Here is a 21,588-nt window from a genome sequence, read left to right as displayed (position 1 = left end):
CCATACGAAATTGAGAAATATGTAGCTTTTATAAAATAGAGTAAATAAAACTTTTTAATAAAAATACTTCTTATAAACAATTATATAGGTGACCAAACCTTTGAAATTGGAGACTACATTTTTATACTTAAATATTATATTTTTAATAAATTTACCACACAATAAAAATATGTATGTTAACATAATTTTGTTGTTATGGTTAAACCATCCGAAATGCGTATTTTTCTTTTACAATACCACAGAAAAACCTTCAAACAATCATGACTTCCTTTAGGAATAACTTCTATTCACAACTTCCTCGAAGAAGTTTTACTAAAGCTGACGTTTGCAAAACTGTATCTCCGTTTTACTTTAAATCAAGAATAGTTATTTTGTTTATTCTCTAATTAACATTTGTTTATGTCCACGTATGTCCTAATTTCAACATTTATATTATAAATGTTAAAATATTATTTTTATTAATGTTAAAATTCAGAAGTTTAGACTAGAGGAAGCGTTAATTATCTAGCTCATATACTAAATGTTAAAAATATTGTATGCAAACCCATTTGACTATAAGTAACTGATTTTTTCATATAAATAATTGAATTGTATAAAAATTATCCCAACGGTATGTTGTGCTGCTACAATTATCACAATCTCCATGATCACGAAAAGAAGAAAACTAGATTATATGTCAGCTATTGATGCATCTTCTATAACTCGGGAAATTTTCAAATGAGAAATAGATGTGTACAACTGTTATATGGATCAAACCAAACCTCATTATGAATTATTCATAGCGTAATATTTCCTATTGAAAAAGTATCATGTAACAATTTTATAAAAAAATTCTCTGTGTTATTTCTAAAAATAACTATAAATAATGAAAATTGTAAAATAATTTAACTTGATAAAAGGTTGTTCGTAGATAATACAGTTATTAATCCACTATCTTTTATAGAGCGTTTCTCTTTTGCAACTCTGCTATTGTCAGAATTCATATTTTAGTAAATGTTCATGTTGTTGACGGGTATTAAAAGAATAAATTGTGCTTTTAACTATGGGATCAAAAAAGTAATGGGTTGGGTTAAAATAAAAATAGTCCATTTATAAAACACAAGTCAATAGGTAAGCTACTTAATCATGTTCCTTCTTGACGTTGCTATACACCAGCTTAAAGTTCAAAGGTTTTGCTTAAATTGAATTTAACAAGAATTTATCCAAATTAAACTTGCTCGTGTGCTAAACAGTATACACGTGTTATATAATTTGTGTTAACGTCACTATTTTTCAAAATAACTATAATTCCTTCAAAAACAGTTTTTAACGTTATTAAGTTAAATGATTTATAATTTCATTAATTAATCATGTCATTCAATGAATTTTTAATTTATAATTATTATCGTGTTTTAAGCTAACTTTGTATATTACAGCTATCTTGTAAATTTGTAACTTGTTCACTGGTATCTCGATTTATATAATTTTCAATAATTTTAAAATATATATATGTTAAAATAAATATTTTTTATATTATAAAGTAGATAACTTAACATTTATAATTCTTCAAAAGCTCCATAATTAACGGGTTGAAATTTCTGTAGTAACTTTGACAAGTTACTATGTATATATGGCTATATTTTAAATATATTGAAATCATTGTTGTAACAATGAATATTGTACAGTATATTTAAAATTGTTTGTCAAAATTAAGTATCAATACATATAAGTAGTTAATATTTATGAGCTTTAATATAACTTCATTAAATTTATTATTTTGACTATCCCAAATCAAAACACTTGTATTCTAACTAATATAAAAACAATGATTATTGTTTAATTATTAGAATCTAGTAATATTTTATAGATTTATTAACATACTATATTTTATTTTATTTTAAAATACTTTGTTTATTAGTTTATCAAGTAATTAAAATTTTTTTTAGATATTTTCACCAACACTTGTAGCTGTACAAACTTTTTTTAAAAGTATGATTGAATATAAAAGTTGTAAATTAGTTCAATATATATGTGATTAATTATAATGAGAACATTAGTTTTTTGAAATTAAAATTTTTATTATGAATATTATTAGCCTCAAATGATCAATATTTATTATAGAAAATTAGTGATGACGTAAAACGCATATTTGTTCAATTCATTATATTTTTTAATTATTCATTAAACAACAGTCCTGAATGACTCTTAAACGATTCGTATAATTTTTTACAAAATGTGTTGCAATTGAGCACGGACAGTTTAACTCTAAACTTTCAGAAATAATTGATATCGTATTGACAGTAATGGATTAATATAAACAGAAAGTAAATGTATAGCGTTTAAATGTCTATGACCACAATTGTTATAGCATTTAATAATGATATCCCTAACGTTTTTATCAAAATCATTTAATCAGTTCACCATCTGGAAAAATATTTTGTATGGTTAATCATCATTTATATGGTAAATTGATTTTCTCTAAGTTCTTTAATAGAACTGTCACAATTCGATACCTCAATAACTTATTTCATTATTTTAAGTTTTATTTTAAACTATCAATGAAATTAAATAAGTTTCACTTTGGCTGAATTAATTTTAATACTGTAAACTTCAAATTTGTTCAATCTAAAATTATTATCTAGTAATAAAGAATAGAGTTTTTTTTAATTAACAATTCTATATATTGTGTTAAGTCATTGAAAATAAAATGAAAATAATAACAACTCTTTAAAAAACTGCTGTATTGTACAATTTTAGATCATAATTTAACAATTGAAATAAAAACTGCTTAGCAATTTCCAATGAATAATAGTTTTCTGTCTATTCTACAACCCCTTTTTTGTTTATTATCAATGATTGATCGACATCGATAAGGTCGCATAACAACGACAAAGGTATATTTAAAGGTAAAAGGCTTACAAATATGACACACAATGAACTTGCCCACCTCAACCGTGTCGTTAATCACGCTGATTAATAAATTGTTTTCCCTCAGTTCTATGGTAATTGACAGATCTCACCCGGTAGCAGTATGACGCAACAGCTAACAAAAACCCGGTAAGTTCAATATATAACTGTATATTGTTCGTTACGTTCATAAAAAGCTTTTTAAATAAAAATTTTCCTGGCCCTAACATCATAAATACACTTAAATACCGCTGCCAATAAAGGTATTTTTTCGTTTACCTACTTTTTTATAACTTGAAACATGTAGAAAAACTGTTGTAAAGAGTAATTAATTTATGATTTAAAAATAAAATTTTAAATAAAATAATAGTTACAGTTCCAACATCTTTTTGCCGTCTACATTAATCCAATAACACATACATTTTTATTTTATACGATTGAAAAAAGACATTAGCTATCGTATTATAAAAACATTGTAATATTAGGCATATGACAGAAACTATAAGCTTACTAAGGTGGAAAATAAGAAATGAAGACATGTGTGAAATATTGTAAAAACATCGAATGAAACGTTATTTTTTAAAATATTTTCCAGGATTAATCAGTCAAAACTATAAACTTAAAGTGCGAGTACTTCATTATAATTAATATATTTGTTTTTAATAAAATGTTTTATTTTTAGTTGTAAAAAATCAAATTTATTTAATTGAACAGTTCAATTTAATTTAAGAGTTTTTATTAATTCACAACTGATTTAATTAAAACTATAGAATGTATAAAGTTTTTTTGGTTATTAAGCTCCTAATAAACACATTATACCATTTTTTATGTTTACCCATTAAAAGTGACCATTTTTTGAGAAATTACGTCATACCATAACTTAAGCTATAAAAAATCTTATAATCGAGACTGTCTAAACTTTGAACTTTTTGTTCATTTGTTTTACCTCGTAAAATACTGCATAGAACTAAAATAATGTTAAATGTTAAAAAAAAGACTATTATAATTGTTCGTATAGAGCGAATTAAGTTTGTTAGGTAAATACTTAACATCTAATGTTAAATACATATTTCAATGAGTAAATATTTATTTTATTAAAAAAATTCTATTAACTTTGAATATAATTGATTTTAAGCAGTAATTTATGACAGAAATCACAACCAAATAAAATATAAAAGTATAATCAAATAGTTCAAAGATAATTTTGCTGGCTAATGTTTACAGAGCTTTAGAATGGTTACCGTAGAATCAATATTATATCAATAAAAATTTTATTCAGAAACTAAATAGTCATTATTAATTTCTTCATTTCATTTGTTAAACTTTATCATATGTAATTAGCTCAGATCTCGTGAAAGTTACACACTTTTAGTAAAATTTTCAAGAACAATTTTACCCAAAAGTAACTATTGATAACAGCAAGATACCTCATAATTGTCATTTGTACTTTAATTTAATAATTTAAAGCTTACACTTTGTTCATAAAGTAACGCTCTAAAGCTTTTGGTCGATTATCCATATATCGTAGTAAGAATTTTGTTCCGCTCCATTGATAAATTTATTATCGTATCTCCTCTACTTCTTGTCCTTTAATAATGACTAAACGGAAAAAATAATAATGAAAAAGACATATTGAAGAGACTAATTTTTAAGAGTTCATTTGTTTTATGGTCGTGGTTAATATTGGTTAAAAATTGCCATGTTTTAACCATTAAGTTTAAAAAATTCTTAATTATGATTTAACGTTTTCAAGTTGTTATTTTAAAAGTTACTCTCGTTTCAGTCACTTCCTACGACTGTGCTGAAATAAATAAGATATGCATAGTAAATTTAAGTTCCAAATACCTTAATATATATATTGTTTTTTAATAGAAACGAAATAAAATTGAATTTATTTATGGACAAATAGGAAAAATAGATCTGAAAAATATTTAAATTAAATCACTGAATACCAGTAATAAAAATTGATTTTTATATACCCGTTTCACAGCACTTTTTGAAATCACCGATCATTTTACTTTATAATATTTCATTTCTGTGTGCAAACGGGTCGTTTATCTCGCAGTCGAAAATCTTCCTTAAGCCAGGATCATGTCTACTGACGGTATCATAATCCTTGGGCAAGATCTCCTTCTCTTTGCTTCTTCTACCTCTTTTCGGTCGTCATTAAAATATATTACAGTATACCTGTTCCTACCTATTTTTTTACTATAGCTTTCTACTACAATGCATAATGTCAACCGCGTTGTCGAGGAAACATTATATTCAACTATATCAGCAATAATGGTGACCAAAAATCTTAAGCAGTTTTTTTCCATTATATTCTGTACACACGTTAGAAAATTATTTCGAAAATTGGATTTGCCGCATAACCTCAACTGTTCAGTGGACTGGAAAAAATAATAATAATTCACTTTGTACACGATTATGGTTCGATAGATGAAGAAATATTTTCTTTTCTTTTAGCTGCAACACGTAGTAGAATCCAACCGACACTATAAGATCAGTGAAAAGCACAACGAATTTTTCTATGTCAATTTAATATTAATTAACCATATTTAACAGTATTTTGTTTTTTTTTTGCATAAATTAATACTTCCTATAAATTATGATAAAATACTAAGTTATTATATGGAAATAAAAAATTTGACTGATTGATCTAAATGTAATGGCCACGCAACTACCAATTCAGCATATTATCGTTCTGCAAATGATTTATAATAACATGTCAAGAATTTTAAAAGATGAATATTACATTTTTTATTTTTATATAAAGTATATATTTGAATCAGATACATAGTGTGTAGAACGTAAATGATTTCTCCGTAATAAATTTCAATTTAATGTAATTTTTTTACGAACCATATTTGAAATATTGTTATTTCATTTCAAAAACACACTATTATTTATTATTTTTACTTTTTCATTAATAATTCAGAATTAATCCATACTAGACATAAAACATCCGTAATACACGTTTTGTTGACACAACAAAACTTACTTATGTATTTAAAATCGAAATTCAAGAAATTATTTCATATTAATCGTGTTGTTAATAAATTTTACAATTTATTAAATTCTTAATGAAAATTTTAGTAATGTGTAATATATGAAGACAATTTTAAATTTCACATTATTTACTTATATTCACCCACATTAGTGATATAAAAACAATTCTGGTGAAACGCAACTGGAATTGAACTAAAAGCACAGTTGTTGCAGGAAGTTGATTAGTTCCGTGTGAAAATTAGAAAAAAAATTAGTTTTCTAGTATGTTTTACCATACAATACAAAACAAAATAAAAACGAATAAACGTACATGTGAGCATTTGAACGATTTTTCTTATTGTATGATGTTTGGTGAAACGTGTTGATAATAGAACGGTAGTAAATTCCGGTAGTCTTTAAAAAGGAAATACGTAGATGTAATTCTGCTAAAAGTAATTTAAAAGCACACAAAAAAAAGAAATCAATTATTTCTTTGTTACCAATTAGAACCTATATTGGTTTTATTTTAAAACATTAAAGATATTTGATTTTTTACAATAGTAAAAATTGGAGGGCTATAGGTGTCATATCCTCCCCCAATGATAAAAATAATTATATAACAAAGACACATTTTTTTTTCGTTTGGAGGGTGAAGTAAAAAATTTTCTTTTGTATATGCCACTCAAAATAAAACCCTAATTACGCCACTGCATTTAAAACATACGGGGTCATATTAAATTTTTCACTGTATGGCATTTTATTTTTATGCTTACCAATTTACATGTAATCTAATCCTAGAGTGTTGATAACATGATAATGATGATTTTCTATTGATGAAATTTTCATTTTTACCATTCTTTCTGTTTAAGATAATTATAGTGTGACGATTTTATTGATTTCGTTTTTACAGATTCCAGTAGTGAATTTTTGTAATTAACAAATTGACATGAGTTTTAATACTGTACAACATAAAATAAGGTTATAGCATTGAAACTTTTGCATACAAGACAACAGTTACACTTGTATAGTTTGTTCGGCTTTAATAAAAACATTTCTTCCAGACAATTATGATACTACGAGTGTTGTGCCATTAAATGCAATACATAACAAATACCTCCGTAGACTAAAGAAAATTGAGTGTCAGAAATTGTAAAATTCAATTTTAAGGTCCATTACGTTCTTGGGGTCGTTGGCTTTGATTTTTATTTATATATATAAGTATATACAGTATCATTGATTAATAAACAAAGTTCTTAACAGTTTTATTTATGCACCGATGAAAATTTAGTTTAGAATTTCAGGAGGCTCCGTTTCTCTTGGGCTTTTCTTCTCTATTGGCGATGTTACAGAGAATCAAATGATTTATAGATTAATTTTTGTACGATATACCATTTTTAATGCACTTATGACTTTTAATTATCTTTTCTTGTGAAAACTCGAGTTCATAATTCAATTTTACTATACAAAAATAGAAAATTGGATTATGTACGCATATCGTGTAACATAAACATGATATTGAAAAATAAAATAAATCTAAAAAGAAACCAACGGCTGTATATTTATTACAGGTACTGGAATACTATCTGTATTCTGTTTAGGTTTTCAGAAAACGTATAAAGTTTTACAAAGATATATTGCCGTAGTAGAAGAAAAACAAGAAATATCAGTGGCGTCTAACGTCTGTTTAGTGCGTTAGTTTGTATGAATGAGGTAACTGTGTATCATTTGTATCTTTTGTTTTGAAAAGTAATTATTATAAAGTCATCTTGTTGTTCAAAACTTTATAAATTAAAAACAATTTTGAAACATGGCGCATTGTGTAGGCAATTATAGTACATCGATGATTCGGTGGCAAGTAAATGTAAACATAACTTTAAAGATACTTGAAAATAACTTGTCATAATAAACTTATGCGCTTCAGAAATAACACAAACGCAGAAAACTTATTCCAATAAGAGATATTTAAAATCAATTAAATTGTCACAAATACTAAAATTTTCCCTCTTACATTTTGTACGACGTCTATCATCAATTATTTTGATATACCATAAAAAAACATCTCGGAAAAGAAACCATACTTCAAAAAATAAAGCTCGACCTCGTATACTGGAAAATATGTAAATATTATACAATAGATTGCAAAATATTATACCCAAAAAAGCACAGATGACAACATTTGTCCGTTAGGGGTTTTTTTTTCTTTGTCATTTTATGGCGGCCCCCAGTTTTTGGCTTCGTTTAATCTATGTGACATTATTGGTGTTTTCAATTCCGTTCACGTCCTCTAGATTCTGAATTAACAAGGTTATGCAGATAGTACCGTTCTCGCTCTACTACAGGGTGAAGTGAAGAGCGTCGTTATTTTATATTGTTATACATGTGGACGCGTTTAATAAATACAATAGATATTGTTGTGTTTATGCAGAGACGAAAAATATAGAATATGTGCGATGTGCTCAAAAGGTAAAATGAAATAACTTCTTGCCCTAAGGTGTATTTGGTTAAAGTGCATGATCCCGATAGGATGGTACTAATAAAATAGATCTATTCTCATTGGTATCAGGCTTATTTGAAAACGAAAACTCTCGAAGTGAAAACTTGTGCAAATTTCTACACCTACTCAGCTTTTTTTTATGAATTTTTATTATAAGCTGTAAACCCCTCTGCATATTACAGGGGTACTTCGTTGAATTACTCTGACAGTAAAAAAAAAAAAAAATGAATAATAAGGTAACGTTATAACTTCTTCTAGGATAAAGTTAGATTTCAAAAAAAAAAAAGACAATAATTTTTATTACAGAAAAAAATCTTATTTTCGTACGAATTTCAGGCAAAAGTAACAAATTAAAATTTATAATAAATTGTGACGTTCACTTAAGTTAAGAAGTTTATAACGTTAAGATGTGACTTACCAAATTTATCACAATATTCCTTAAATTCTATGTTAACATTTTAATTTATTAAATTATTATTATCTACGAGAAAAAAAAATCAAGATAATTTTTATAAAATGTAATTATTTGTTCATTTAATTTTATCCAACGTTTAATATTCATTATTAGAACATCAATAAAACTGAAAAATAAATAACACAAAATTAATTTAATTTTACTAACTATATTGGTAAAACTATTTAAGGTTTTAATTGTTCTTTCGCTAAAAACAGCGAATTTTCTTTATAACGATTATTATTTTGTTAAAAAATCATTTGTAGTACACTATTTAATATGCACTGTAAAAGTAATGCGAGTTACATTGAAGGCAGTGAGCATTAAAANAATGCGAGTTACATTGAAGGCAGTGAGCATTACTGTCACTAAAATATCGTGGGCGTTCAATTAAAAAGTTCTTCGTTACACTTCAAAGTATTTTTTTATATTTTAATAGCTAAAATTAAAAATAATTTTCGTTTGCTTCTATAGCAAACTTAATATTTTAAAAATTTTTAATTTACAGCAAATTCAAATAAAATCATATAATATTTGTGTATTATACGTTGTGTTACATTTAATTTAATGATTCAATTTTTACAAAATTATTGTTGGAGCTTTAACAGGTCAGGATTAAGAGGGGGCGAACACTCCCTCGATATTACTAATCTAATAATGATTTGTGACTTTTTTTTTATTTTTTTGCTCATCACTTTTTTATGGTATTGCCGATAAAGGTAATCATCTCAAGTCCAGGGCCTATACATGGTCCGATTATACGGCCCTGAGCTTTAAGTCAATATCGTTTTTATGAATGTCTTGTGCTACCACTTTTACTAAAGATTTTTCAGACAATCTTTGTACTCAATAACTTCAAATTAAAATGTAACAAAAGAGACAATTATAATAAAAAAATTTATAGTTTTAAAGTTTACTATTATTTTATCAAATTTTATTGAAATTAAAATTTAATTATCATCAGTATCATAAAATACACTTTGATTCGAATCTGTTAAATTTTACAACAAATTGTATAATTGTAATTTTACAACTTTAAATTTTAATCTAAATATGAAATGTTTGTTAAATAAATTGCTTATTTGAAAATGAAGTTTTTTTTTAATATTATTTTAAGTTTCAAGAGCTTATAGTTTATAATAGCACAATAAATCTAAAACATTTTCAAAAATCAAGTTAAAATGTCTAAATTATCAGTGTTTTTAATAAAAAGTTATAGCATTTTAAATTGTAGAACATTTTTTAGCAATAGCATAACTTTGACATATTTTTCTAAAATTCCAAAATTATTAAAATTAAAAAAATTAAGAGGGGTTTTTAATTTTTGACATTTATAGGTTCAACTAGATTGTAATCCAATTCTTTTCACATATTAAAATTGGTTCACTAAGAGCCGAGAATTTTCATGGATAGACATAAAAGATCACACACAAAACCAATAGTTTCTAGGCTTTACATCGAAGCTAAAAAACATATATTGTTAGAAAAGGTAATCCAACAGACAAATCGCATGCTGTATAAAATATGATTATGAAAGGTACGAATTAAATAACACCGTGTAGACACTGTCGAATAATTAAAACATAAAAGGCAAATTCAAACAGACTTAAATTAGATATTGTTCAGCAAAAGATGAAAAAGATAGACCATATAACCGCAATTAACATATAAACAAAGTTAAATTTTTGAAATATTCAAAAAAATAAAACACACATTTTTGCTAGTGTTTTTTGTAACAGGAAATGAACGGTATTCCGTGGAAGATAAAATGTTGTTTTGCCATTCCTGTAGTAGAAACTTGTCGCCAATATATCAAACAAAAAGCTGTATGAGTATGTCTAGAAGGAGCGCCTGGTCGAGTTTGAAATATGAACGTATCGGTCAGATAAATGACGTAGGGAACGAGACGGGTCGGTCAACGAGGCAACGTGGAACCGCTGTCGGAGCAGCCGTTACAACGAGGTGCTGTTAAAATTTTACTGCGAAAGTTGGAAATAAACGCATCTCTAAGAGGCCGTCTTTATTACGGGCAGAATATTAAGTCGGCTACAGCTACAGACACGTTTATTGCATTTTCGTCGAGGTGACTGCTCCCGAAGAATGCACCAAGGCACTGTCACGTACGCGTGGCGTTGGTAGTTACTCAGTCGACTCGGCGGAGGCTTGTCCGCTTGACGTATAATCGAATACAAACCGTAGTATAGTTAAACCGGAGAGATACTAATAAAAAAACTTTCCAGTTCCGGCTCAAATACTGCAATGGCTTTAGCCCGCAAATATTCCAATAAAGAAAACCGCATCAGTTCACGTGCTATGATTATACATTTCTACAGTTAAACGACGCGTAGACGGCCCAAAGTCACAAAAATTACTATTTTGGAGCCATTACTTTGTTTTATGACTGAAATTTGATTCTTTAAATTAAAACTACAACGTTGTACGAAGGAAAACGAGACTTCGGCTTTTCATATTTTCCGAACTTTTTAAAGTTCATCGAAAAAGTTAATAACCAAATGTCGTTAATCGAATGAAAACATCAGTATATTATTTTTACTTAAATTCAATTTCCTTTTATCATTTAGGTGGAAATTATTGTACTCTTGAATTCTGATTGAAAATCGACTCTTGATTTAATTTTTTTTTTACTCAGTTTGCTTTTGTACGCTTTGGATACGTACACCACTTACATAATATTTCAAACAATATTTCAAAATCGAAATACTGAACAATTTCTACTCATGTAACAGCAAATCTCGGAAATACTGTGCCTACAAAATACTAAAATTAATGGAAACAATACACGCAGACATAACATTGTTATCATTATAATAAAATAGCGTATTTTTTTATAAGACTTTTATTTTAATTATGTTTGAAATAATTGAAATCTGTGTTATAACAAACAGATTCAAGCCTAACATAATAGCGAATCTAAAAACTCGGCTATATATATAATTTTGTGAAGTTTTTTTTTTGTATTAGTAATATGAGAAGCCTAAAATTGATTCACATAATCTTATTAAGATATTTATTCCATAAATCCAATTTATTTGTCATATTCTAAAATGTTTCTGATCTCAAAGTCCACAATTTTGGGTCTAATTATTAAGGCATGAGAAAATAAATTTACATTCAAAAATTATAGAATGATTATTCGTACGTTTAGGTGCATCCTTAAAGATTTACAATTAAGTAAATTTGGTTATTCGATTTTGATTTCAAGGTATACAAACTTTGTTTTAAAGTACAAATAAATTTAAGTACTGTTATTAGGCAATACCATTTGTTGATCCGAATATAAATGGTTTATAAGAACAGGTACTCAAAATTAAGATGAATATTTAAAAGCCCAATGTGACCTAAGTGATATAATAAAAGATTTTACCGTTACAGGTTTTATCTCGTGACACGCGACGCCATTTAAATTAAATTTATTGTTTGTGATGGAATTAAGCAAAAATTGTAAATGCAAAGTTTTTTCTAAAGATTTACATTGGTTTTTATTTATGTATACCATTTATTTGTTTATATTAAATAAAAAAAAAAATTATATTTATCGTATACCTAAGGTTACTAACCTTAAATCTTAAGGTTTTGTATTTTCTTTCCGAATTTTGATTTTTTTCGTTTCAGTGAACATTTAATTACGACACAATTACTGAAATCGTTTAAAATATAATTTCGTTGAACAATGTGTTCAACGAAATTAAAAAAGTGTGATTAATGTAATCACACTTTTTTTTTTTATTAATATTCAATCTATTTCAAATTAGAATGATAATTATATTTTCCAAGGTACAGTTGATTATGTTAAGTATGACAAAAGACATTTACTCAGTGCCATAGTTTATAGTTAAAAAAAAGATTTACTGTATAATTTTTTTTAAATTATACATTTATATTGTTATTTATAATTAATTAATTGGTGAATTTTTATTGACTTTCACGATGTCTACAAGAAATATTCATTTTAAATTAGTTTAAAAGTAATAGTATATCAATATTAAACTTAATTAACATAAAAACGTATTAAATAATGTTCGTTTTCAAAGATTATGTACAATTAAACCATTAAATATTTTGTTTAAATACATAAATGTAAATTTAAAACTTTGATATTTTATAAATTTCTTATTACACACCAAAAAATATGCTCAAGTTTTGCACATAGAAATCTAACTAAACCAAAAGCTTTTGTTTCAGTCCCAAAATATAATAAATAACATGTAAACGAAATTGTAGTAAGAATAATCCATCGTTTATTCAGATTTGACATTGTAAAATTGGAGACCAGCAATAAGTTTTTGTTGCCCCGAGAGGCATTTCTATATACAGAATAATAACTATGTGTTTGTTAGTTTTATATCATTCACGAACATGTACAATGTGTAAATATTTTACTCTTAAATATTCTACACAAACTCAACTCGAGCACCTTAAACGTTTTCAAATATTGTCAAAACGATCAGTGTCATAGATAATAATTATACAAAATTTGAAATTATTAAGAGGTATATTTTATTGATAACATAAAAATAATCGGAAACGGACGTAAAAGTATGTGTTGGAGGGAAAACAATTTTTGATAGTTTCGTTTTTGTGAGTTTTCAGATTTAAAGACACTACGTTTAGCTGTTATCAGCCATTTTCGACCGTTAGCAAATTGACAAGCGTTTATGTGATTGTTACAAATTACTATACAAAAATAAAAAGACATGATTTTTATGTAAAATTTTTGTTGGAACAATTTCTGTTTGTTTCCTAATGTCTATAGTTTTTATATTCTTGTTAACAATTGATTTTGCTTTATTCTGCGTACGACACTATTTGTAGTGCATTTTGTATACTAATTTACTTAAATAATTTTTTGTTTTCAAACTTTTTGATCCTCAGCCAAGCTTTAAACGTTATTTATTTGAAAGCTCAAAACATTTACAGAAGATAATTTATATTCAGATAACTATCTATTTTGGGATAGTTTGGCTTAAAGTACTGAAGTAATACACTTATACACTGCTTTAAGATTGTAAACAAACGCAACATAATGAAATTACCATACTGACCAGTTAGGATGAGAATAATATGTTCCGGTAATAATTATATCAATTTATGTAACAAAAAAAATGTGTATGTGATGAATTTTAATCCGCCTAGTTATTCTTGTTTATTTTAATGTTCCTTTGTTGATTTAAGCAGAATAAGAATTCAAAATAAATTGTGTAATGCGTTCTCGACATTATACGTTGGTAATGTAAGTCGTGATTAATCATTTTTTGAATTAAAATAGAAATGATGAATACTATCATCGTCAAAATGTACAAACAAATATTATAAACTTAAAATAATATTAATGCAAAATAAAACAAAAACGAACGTGATAAATAACGCTTATCATATAACAAGATGATTAACCGTCAACCAGGTCAATACATATACAAACAATTAATTTACAATGCACTAGAATAACATACAGATTAAATATGCACTCCCTTACAGATCAAATAAACACCTATTTAATTACACAGATTAAAACACGTATTTTATAATTTACTAAAAAATACAGTCTGTAGTATATGTTTAATATAAATTCTTAAATAATAAAATATTAATGCGGTGATATGGGAAAGTATCACAAGCTAAATTTTATAGAAAGGAAAAAATTTATCTAAACCGGGTTGAATATGGTGAGAGTTTTTTGCTTTAACATAATTGTTATTTTAGACAGAATTTTTTTTTCTCCATACTATTAGAATGTGAGTTAACCACATTTACTAATACATAATAAATATATAATTTTATTGGACTTGGTACTTTCCCAATGTCATCGCCATAAATCGTTGTTAATTTTATGCTAAATAATCACTTATTTGTGGGTTTAATTTGAAATTCATATTAATTTAAATGTACTATGTTAGTTTTATTATTTCAAAAGTATAAGATCTAATTGAGTACAAATACTATAAACTCTAGACAACGATATATACAGAAGTATGTAATGATACAAATTAAATATTGAACATTGCATCGACAACTTTAACCAAATATTATTAATATTCAAAGCTTGAAGATTGGTAAATCTCTTTATCAGTCATTGAAGATTATTTGAAAGTTCTCTGAAATCTAAAATCACAAAGATTTGTATGTGCTAATATTTCTTAAGTCATATGCGATATTATTTTGTTTAAGTTTACCCGTCAGAATAGTAGTCAGCTAACCGCAATATAAATTTCTTAAATTCCTATTGAATGTAAAGAAATTAATTTAGGCAGTATATGAGATGGAGTTTAATAACTCTTATATACTTTTATCAAGCGTAAGAATAAAATTTTCTTAAATCAAATACGTATAATTCTACTAAAAGAGATATTTGAATAAGTCAATCTGTTTATGTAAACAAATGCGAATAAATAAAAGATAGTTCAATTGATCAAACACTGCTCTTAATATAAATTTTTATAACTGCTTCTCGCAAAATTGTACAACTAACATTTCCTTGATAATACAAGTTAATTACTATGAGCTCATCAGATAATAACAATTACACATAACAATGATTTATTATACAAATTCTATTGTCACGTGCCAGGACATCATTTAAGGTGAATGGAATCACAAAATAATTCTTCCGTAGATCCAATATTCTAATTTATTCATTTTTCTAGTTATTTATTAGTTTATTTTTCATTCGATATAAATTTTTTTTAAACACAATTCTTTGTATATTTTGTAATAAAATACGATATGTAAAATTAAACATTTATTTATAATATTAATTTAAAACTAAAAATATTTAACTCAAGATCCACAAAATACGTATTTTGGTAACAAAGTCAACATTATCAACGCTAAACATAAACTCAATAACTAATAAAAATAGCATTATTCTGTCAATTTCATTTATTTTTCATCTATCAATTTAATTTTTATTCTTGATATCATTTGTTGAATTTAAATTTTGTGTTAAACACAAAATTTAATTGATAAAGCCAACAAAACTTTCATGAGATTAATAGTTTATCGAGTTAACTTTTTAGATAAAACAATTTTTTCCCTGGTGCCCATTAATATAATTTTTCATTGAAAGTCGTCACTAGATTGAATTATTCGACCCATGAGTTTTATTATAAAACTAATATTGCAAATACAACGTTTTTACACATTCTTATTATACGTGACATAGTTTTTACTCTATCTTTTTCAGTAATGTAGTAATCTAAAAATGTATATAGGATAAATTAATACAACATTGTATTCAGTTTAACATAAATTGTCATGTAAATCTATCTTGAAAAGTATAAATATTCATTAAAGGTATTTGCAAATCTTAGAGTATGTTAAATATTTAGCTCTTTAAGTAAAATATTACAGTATGTCACACCAATAAGGTAAAAAAATTTGAGATATATGTTATTTTTCAAGTAACGTGATCTCGTTACACTTTTTTGTTAATAACATATACTTTAAATGACTTGGGACGACGCGTTTTAATGAAAAAATTGATTGTCTACTGTAAGCTTTTCACCTTAAAAGCGTAAACGGTACTTATGAATTTAAGGTAACAAAGTTTGTGTGCAAGTAAGTTTTATTAAACATACGTTTCATTTGGTCTTGTAAGGAAAAAAATACATAGATACGTTATGTGTGCATACTTTTTTTATGTGACTTGTGGAAGTAAATAAGTCATTAGACAGCACAGAAAAAAACCTGCACTGACAACATATCCCGAGGGAAGAGCTTGAATAAACCTGAGTGAGAAAAATAGTTATTTGTCACATATTCGTTTCATTCATGTATTCAGTTTGAATGATTTCGGTTAACATGCGTCACATCTGATAACGAAATTTCCATCGTATATTTGAACAATTTTTTACCGATCAAAGATTTTTCATTAATAAGAAATCTTTAAAATTTTCCATTTCTATTCCCAAGATCAGCCTATTCTTCAACAGTTGAAATGAAACAAATGATTACCTCAAAACCGGTGTCGAATGTACTGAGGTGTGTTGTTCTCCATTCAAACTCAATTCTTCTATCACTCAAATAAAGACCACACGGTACTCTTTACATTTGTTTGGTTTGTCTAGAAAACTAAATGGAATTTTCAGAACGTAAAAAAAGACGAGCTCGAAAAAAATAGTTCATGTATAAACTAAAGAAATACGGATAGTGGATATAAAAAAAAAAATTTGCTCACTGTCAAGCAAGTCATCCGAAACTAATAACTTCATACATATTGATGAAATGTTCGTGAAATGTAACTTTTGTAATTTATTATCCTCCAGACGTTTCCGTAGGCGAACAATTCTCGAGGCGTAATGATTGTTAGCGTCGCCGGTGATATTGCGGTCAGTGTATTTTTATTATATTTTCAAAACTTCCTAAAAATCTCAGATCCTGAATAGGAACTCTCCTATACAAAAAGCAACTCTCGAGTGTTGACGATTTCATTTGTTCTCATGATAAAAACCAGGAAACGGTAAACTACACTATTCGCGCCTGGTCGTACATCGCGATAGAACGCCAAAGATTAAACTCTTTATCTGAGTTTAGTGTCAATAATACGGTCGAATCGAATAAAATTATGCCAAATATCTAATTAAGTCAATTCAAATAATGATTTAAAATTATCAATGGTGCCCAGAGAATTATTTAAACAATACGGTTAAGTTAAACTTGAATCGCGAATGCTTATGACTTACATCTTAACATGACTATTGTGCCAATATTCTGTAATTACCAATATTTTATCTAAAATCCTATTCTAAGATCCCTTTGATATCACAATGAACATGTAGTAAAATATTAACTAGAACAATAGAATTGTTCATGTTTGTTGGATTTTCAGCCTACAATATTTTATTTTATTTAAAAAATAAAATATTGTTAATACTTAATTTAAGTACTGCATTAAATAAAATACAAATTATTTAAGGAAATTTAACTTAATGTATTTATTCGATACGTTTAAATATTATGTAAAAAAATTATTTATTTAAAAATCCAAAGTGGAAATTAGCTAAATGATTCTCGTTTTTGAAATTAGAACTCTGTGAAGAAAAAAGACCAATCAAGTATTTTAAACGGAGATACGGGACTATTGGGACATGTGTTTATGTTTATCATAAAACAGCTATAAACTTTGTTTCTATCGAAATTGATTAAGTCTTATTAGTCTTACTATGGCGAATGAACTTATTTTGAATGATCTCTCAATTACAATTACTCATAACTGTACGCTGTACATTAAATATTTATATACTTGTTGAAGACAGTAAAACATCATTTCAGTTAGTTTTATTCGTAAAAGATAACGTGAAAATTTTTACAAATATTTTGAATAACCTAAAAATGAAAAGAAAAAGTAGAATTAAACAAAATTATTCTCATAAAATAAATAAATTCCTTTGATGCCCATGGGTTCTTATTATTAATACATATATTATCTTGTGTTTGCCTCAAATATTATTAAAACTAAAATGAAAGTTTTATGTTTCTGTTTCAGAGCTTGAGTTAAAAAATGTATATGCCTTGTGTAACAATACATCGCACTACTCACTAAAGAATCATATAAATTATATTGCGATAAAATAACGTTTTCAACAGCATTTTAATAGATGAACACAATCAATAATTCGACCAGCTCTGGCTTCCTCTCGAGAGCATATATTGTTTTATGGAAAAGACATTCAGTTAAAATTGGCCATACGCTGGACATTTGCGGAAAACATAAATTCAAAAACGTGCTACTAACTGTACTATTTTTATGTGCCTATGAGTGCACCATTGCAGAACCATAAGCGTTCCAACAAAACACATTTGAAATAATTTATTTTCCTGCAAAACTCACAATATGTGGTCTATCTGGAATGAGTGTAATTCATTTTCTCAATAAAATAAGTCATCTTTGAGATATTTCATTACATTCTCAAAATTTCAATGATCGATTTAAACATAATGAAACGATTCACAACTGAAAAATAAATAGTATTAATACCTGTCTTCTCTACAACAAATCCCGACATTTTTTTTTTTGATATTAACCCATTAATTATATTGATATGTGTCAATTAATATTATATTATTTTTACTAATAATTTTTTTTAATAAAACGACATTTATCAACTTAATATTTTTTTTTGTTGCATTTACTGCCCAACAACTATCTTATAATCAAACATTTTATAATCAAACATTTTATGTTATTTTTATTTTAAGGTAGATTATCCGAAAAAACCATTTCATTTTATAAAACAACAAATCATCAAAGAAACATTTATTTTATAGCACTAGTGTTTGATCATCAGAAATTTATTTTTCACCTGATTTACTAAAAAATTTGATTGATTTTTTTATGATTGATGAGTAAAACTCTTAAAAAAATTATAATTTATATTGCACAAGCCATTGAGTTTTAATGTTTATCATATAGGTAAGTAATAGAGAATCGCATTTATACTTGTCATTTAATGAGCCGCTTAATACACAACTAAGGATTATAAAGTTGAGGTCTAAGACCGCAAGACGCGACGCATTTTACATACATTAGCTAGACTTCTCATACATATGTAGTAAAACTATTAATAATTTTATATACAACGTACTTACCATATATGGTGATCATTTAATTAAATCTTTCAACTTAATAGTTGATATGAGTGCTTACCTGAAAACAAAATCAAAACAATTAATTAGTACTATATTTTTATATCATGAATTTCATTTATAGAAGATAAATATAAATTAATTTACATATTATGAATAAATTCGTAAATTGGATTATAATAAATAACAAAGAATGTTTCCCCTGAAATATTCAAATTAACCCGTGAAAAATGTTAAAGATGAAATGTCGCATAACTTAGTATTGTATACGGCTGAAAACTCCTAAAATAATTAATATATCAATAATAATTTATTACAAAAATACTCTTAGTTCAAAAAGTATTACATAATTCGTGTAATCGCACATGCTACTAATGATTTATAAAATCATTAAGACAATAATTAAAAAACTATATTCGGTTTAGTGTTAGGTCATATTGAAACGTTATTATGTGATTAATCATGAACAATTGTTTACACAAATAAAGGACAGCCGAGTATAGATTAAATTTCAAAAGCTCTTCACTAAATGCTTAGGATGTTTGTTAAATATTTTACTATCGTTTATTGGAATATTAAAACATGTTTTAACGGAAAACAAGTATTTGATGATTGTGAATAAACTATACAATACATAGTGATTGGGCTTGAATTTCATAATTGTTTACTGTTATTTAATTATCCTAAAAGAAAAATTCTTATTCGACACATATAGAGATTATGTTGTTGTATACAATCCAGATGCATTGATGCATAAATGATTTTTTTTTCAATATTAAAATAACTAACAATTGTCTGAAAATGTTTGTATTGAACGTCAATTAACATAATTAAATGATCTCGTATGTTGAATAGCACAATTAAATTTGTCTCTATATCTGTAAAATATATTTGTATAGAAAAATAAAAAAAAATATAACATATCTAAATTTTAATTTATCTTCACTTAACATTGAAGATTCCGGTAACGTATTTACGGGGTAGTTGATGGGGTTCATTGGGTCCAAATTGCACTCTCTTAAACATTATATTAATAAAGCAAGGGAAGAGTGAAGCTACTTACTAGTTAACGTTTTAAAATTTGTCATGGCTCCTCACATGAAATTTTCGATAATGTATATTTACATTAAAAAATTTTAAGAATTAAATTTTCAAAAAATAAAACTTAAAAACAAGTTTTAATTAATTTATATAATTTTTTCAAAAATTTTATAATAGCTATACGTATTGTATATTTAAAAATAAACATTGAATTAAGATTACTTTATTATTGAGTTATTTTTGAAAACTTATGAATAAAAATACATAAAGTGAATAACTAATTGCATAATTTTCCACGCTATAAAACATCAATGAATATCATGTTAAGTTTAATTTAAAAAATTAAAAACTATCATTAATTTTATATAGTTAAAAAACTATTTAATTTTTTACTTGTATAAATTTGTATATTATTTTCGTAACTTTTCATTTATTTTAAAATTGGCTTAAATTCAAAAAAAGTCAGATAATTATCCTACGGTTTATTCTTGTCATTATCGAATACACAAATAAATTATTGCACTGTTATGTACATATTTGACCCATTTAATAAACTAAAAGTAAAATTTCTCTGAATTGAATTAGAGAAATTTAATATATTTAACAACAATTGTAGAGTATTAGTTTTCAGTTTCTTGTTCATGCAAATTACAACTGCAAAGGACAGAAATGTATTAAAAAAATTTATCTATTCTCATTTATCTTTTGTCAGAAATTAAAATTAAAGTCGATAACATGGTGTAATTATATTAGCGTTAATTTCTTTTTAAAGATCACCTAGTGTACTTATTGTACCTTCCTCATTTTCATTAAATAATCATTAATCATTTAAAATATAAAAATGCATTAAATATTGTAATAGTATGCAGTTTTACTGATTCGTCTTTAGAATATTCTGTGTAATTAATCATTTTTTATAGTGTAAATCTTATTCTTAAAAACAAAATAATGAGATTAATTATCGCATTTCTATCTAACTTCAACTTCTAAAAGATAAAAAGGATTTACTGCAAAGAATCTCGAAAATTTAAAATTCTTATAATTTTAAACATTTTATGAGATTAACTACCAAGTGTAGGCATCTGTTAGGGCATGAGAGAAAAGCGACTTTTCTAAGCTTTTG

General features: G+C 25.9%; 1 protein-coding gene across 3 annotated transcripts in view; it reads right to left on the bottom strand.

The window, feature by feature from the left end:
* LOC126910229 (G-protein coupled receptor moody) overlaps window positions 1–21,588 on the bottom strand; it is a 94,796-nt gene that overhangs the window by 25,527 nt on the left and 47,681 nt on the right. The window contains exon 1 of one of the 3 annotated variants that reach the window (XM_050692594.1): window positions 19,428–19,476. The exons of the other annotated variants lie outside the window; for them this stretch is intronic. Within the exon in view, the coding sequence (XP_050548551.1) occupies window positions 19,428–19,430 (3 nt within the window). The 5' untranslated portion in view covers window positions 19,431–19,476. Of the gene's footprint in view, window positions 1–19,427; window positions 19,477–21,588 lie in introns of those variants that run through there. 3 annotated transcript variants of the gene reach the window in all.

This window comes from Daktulosphaira vitifoliae, unplaced genomic scaffold (assembly GCF_025091365.1).
Source record: "Daktulosphaira vitifoliae isolate Bord-2020 unplaced genomic scaffold, ASM2509136v1 Scaffold_1, whole genome shotgun sequence".
NCBI lineage: Eukaryota > Metazoa > Arthropoda > Insecta > Hemiptera > Phylloxeridae > Daktulosphaira > Daktulosphaira vitifoliae.
The sequence above is the reverse complement of the archived record's forward strand: the minus strand, read 5'-3'. Positions and strand labels throughout refer to the sequence as shown.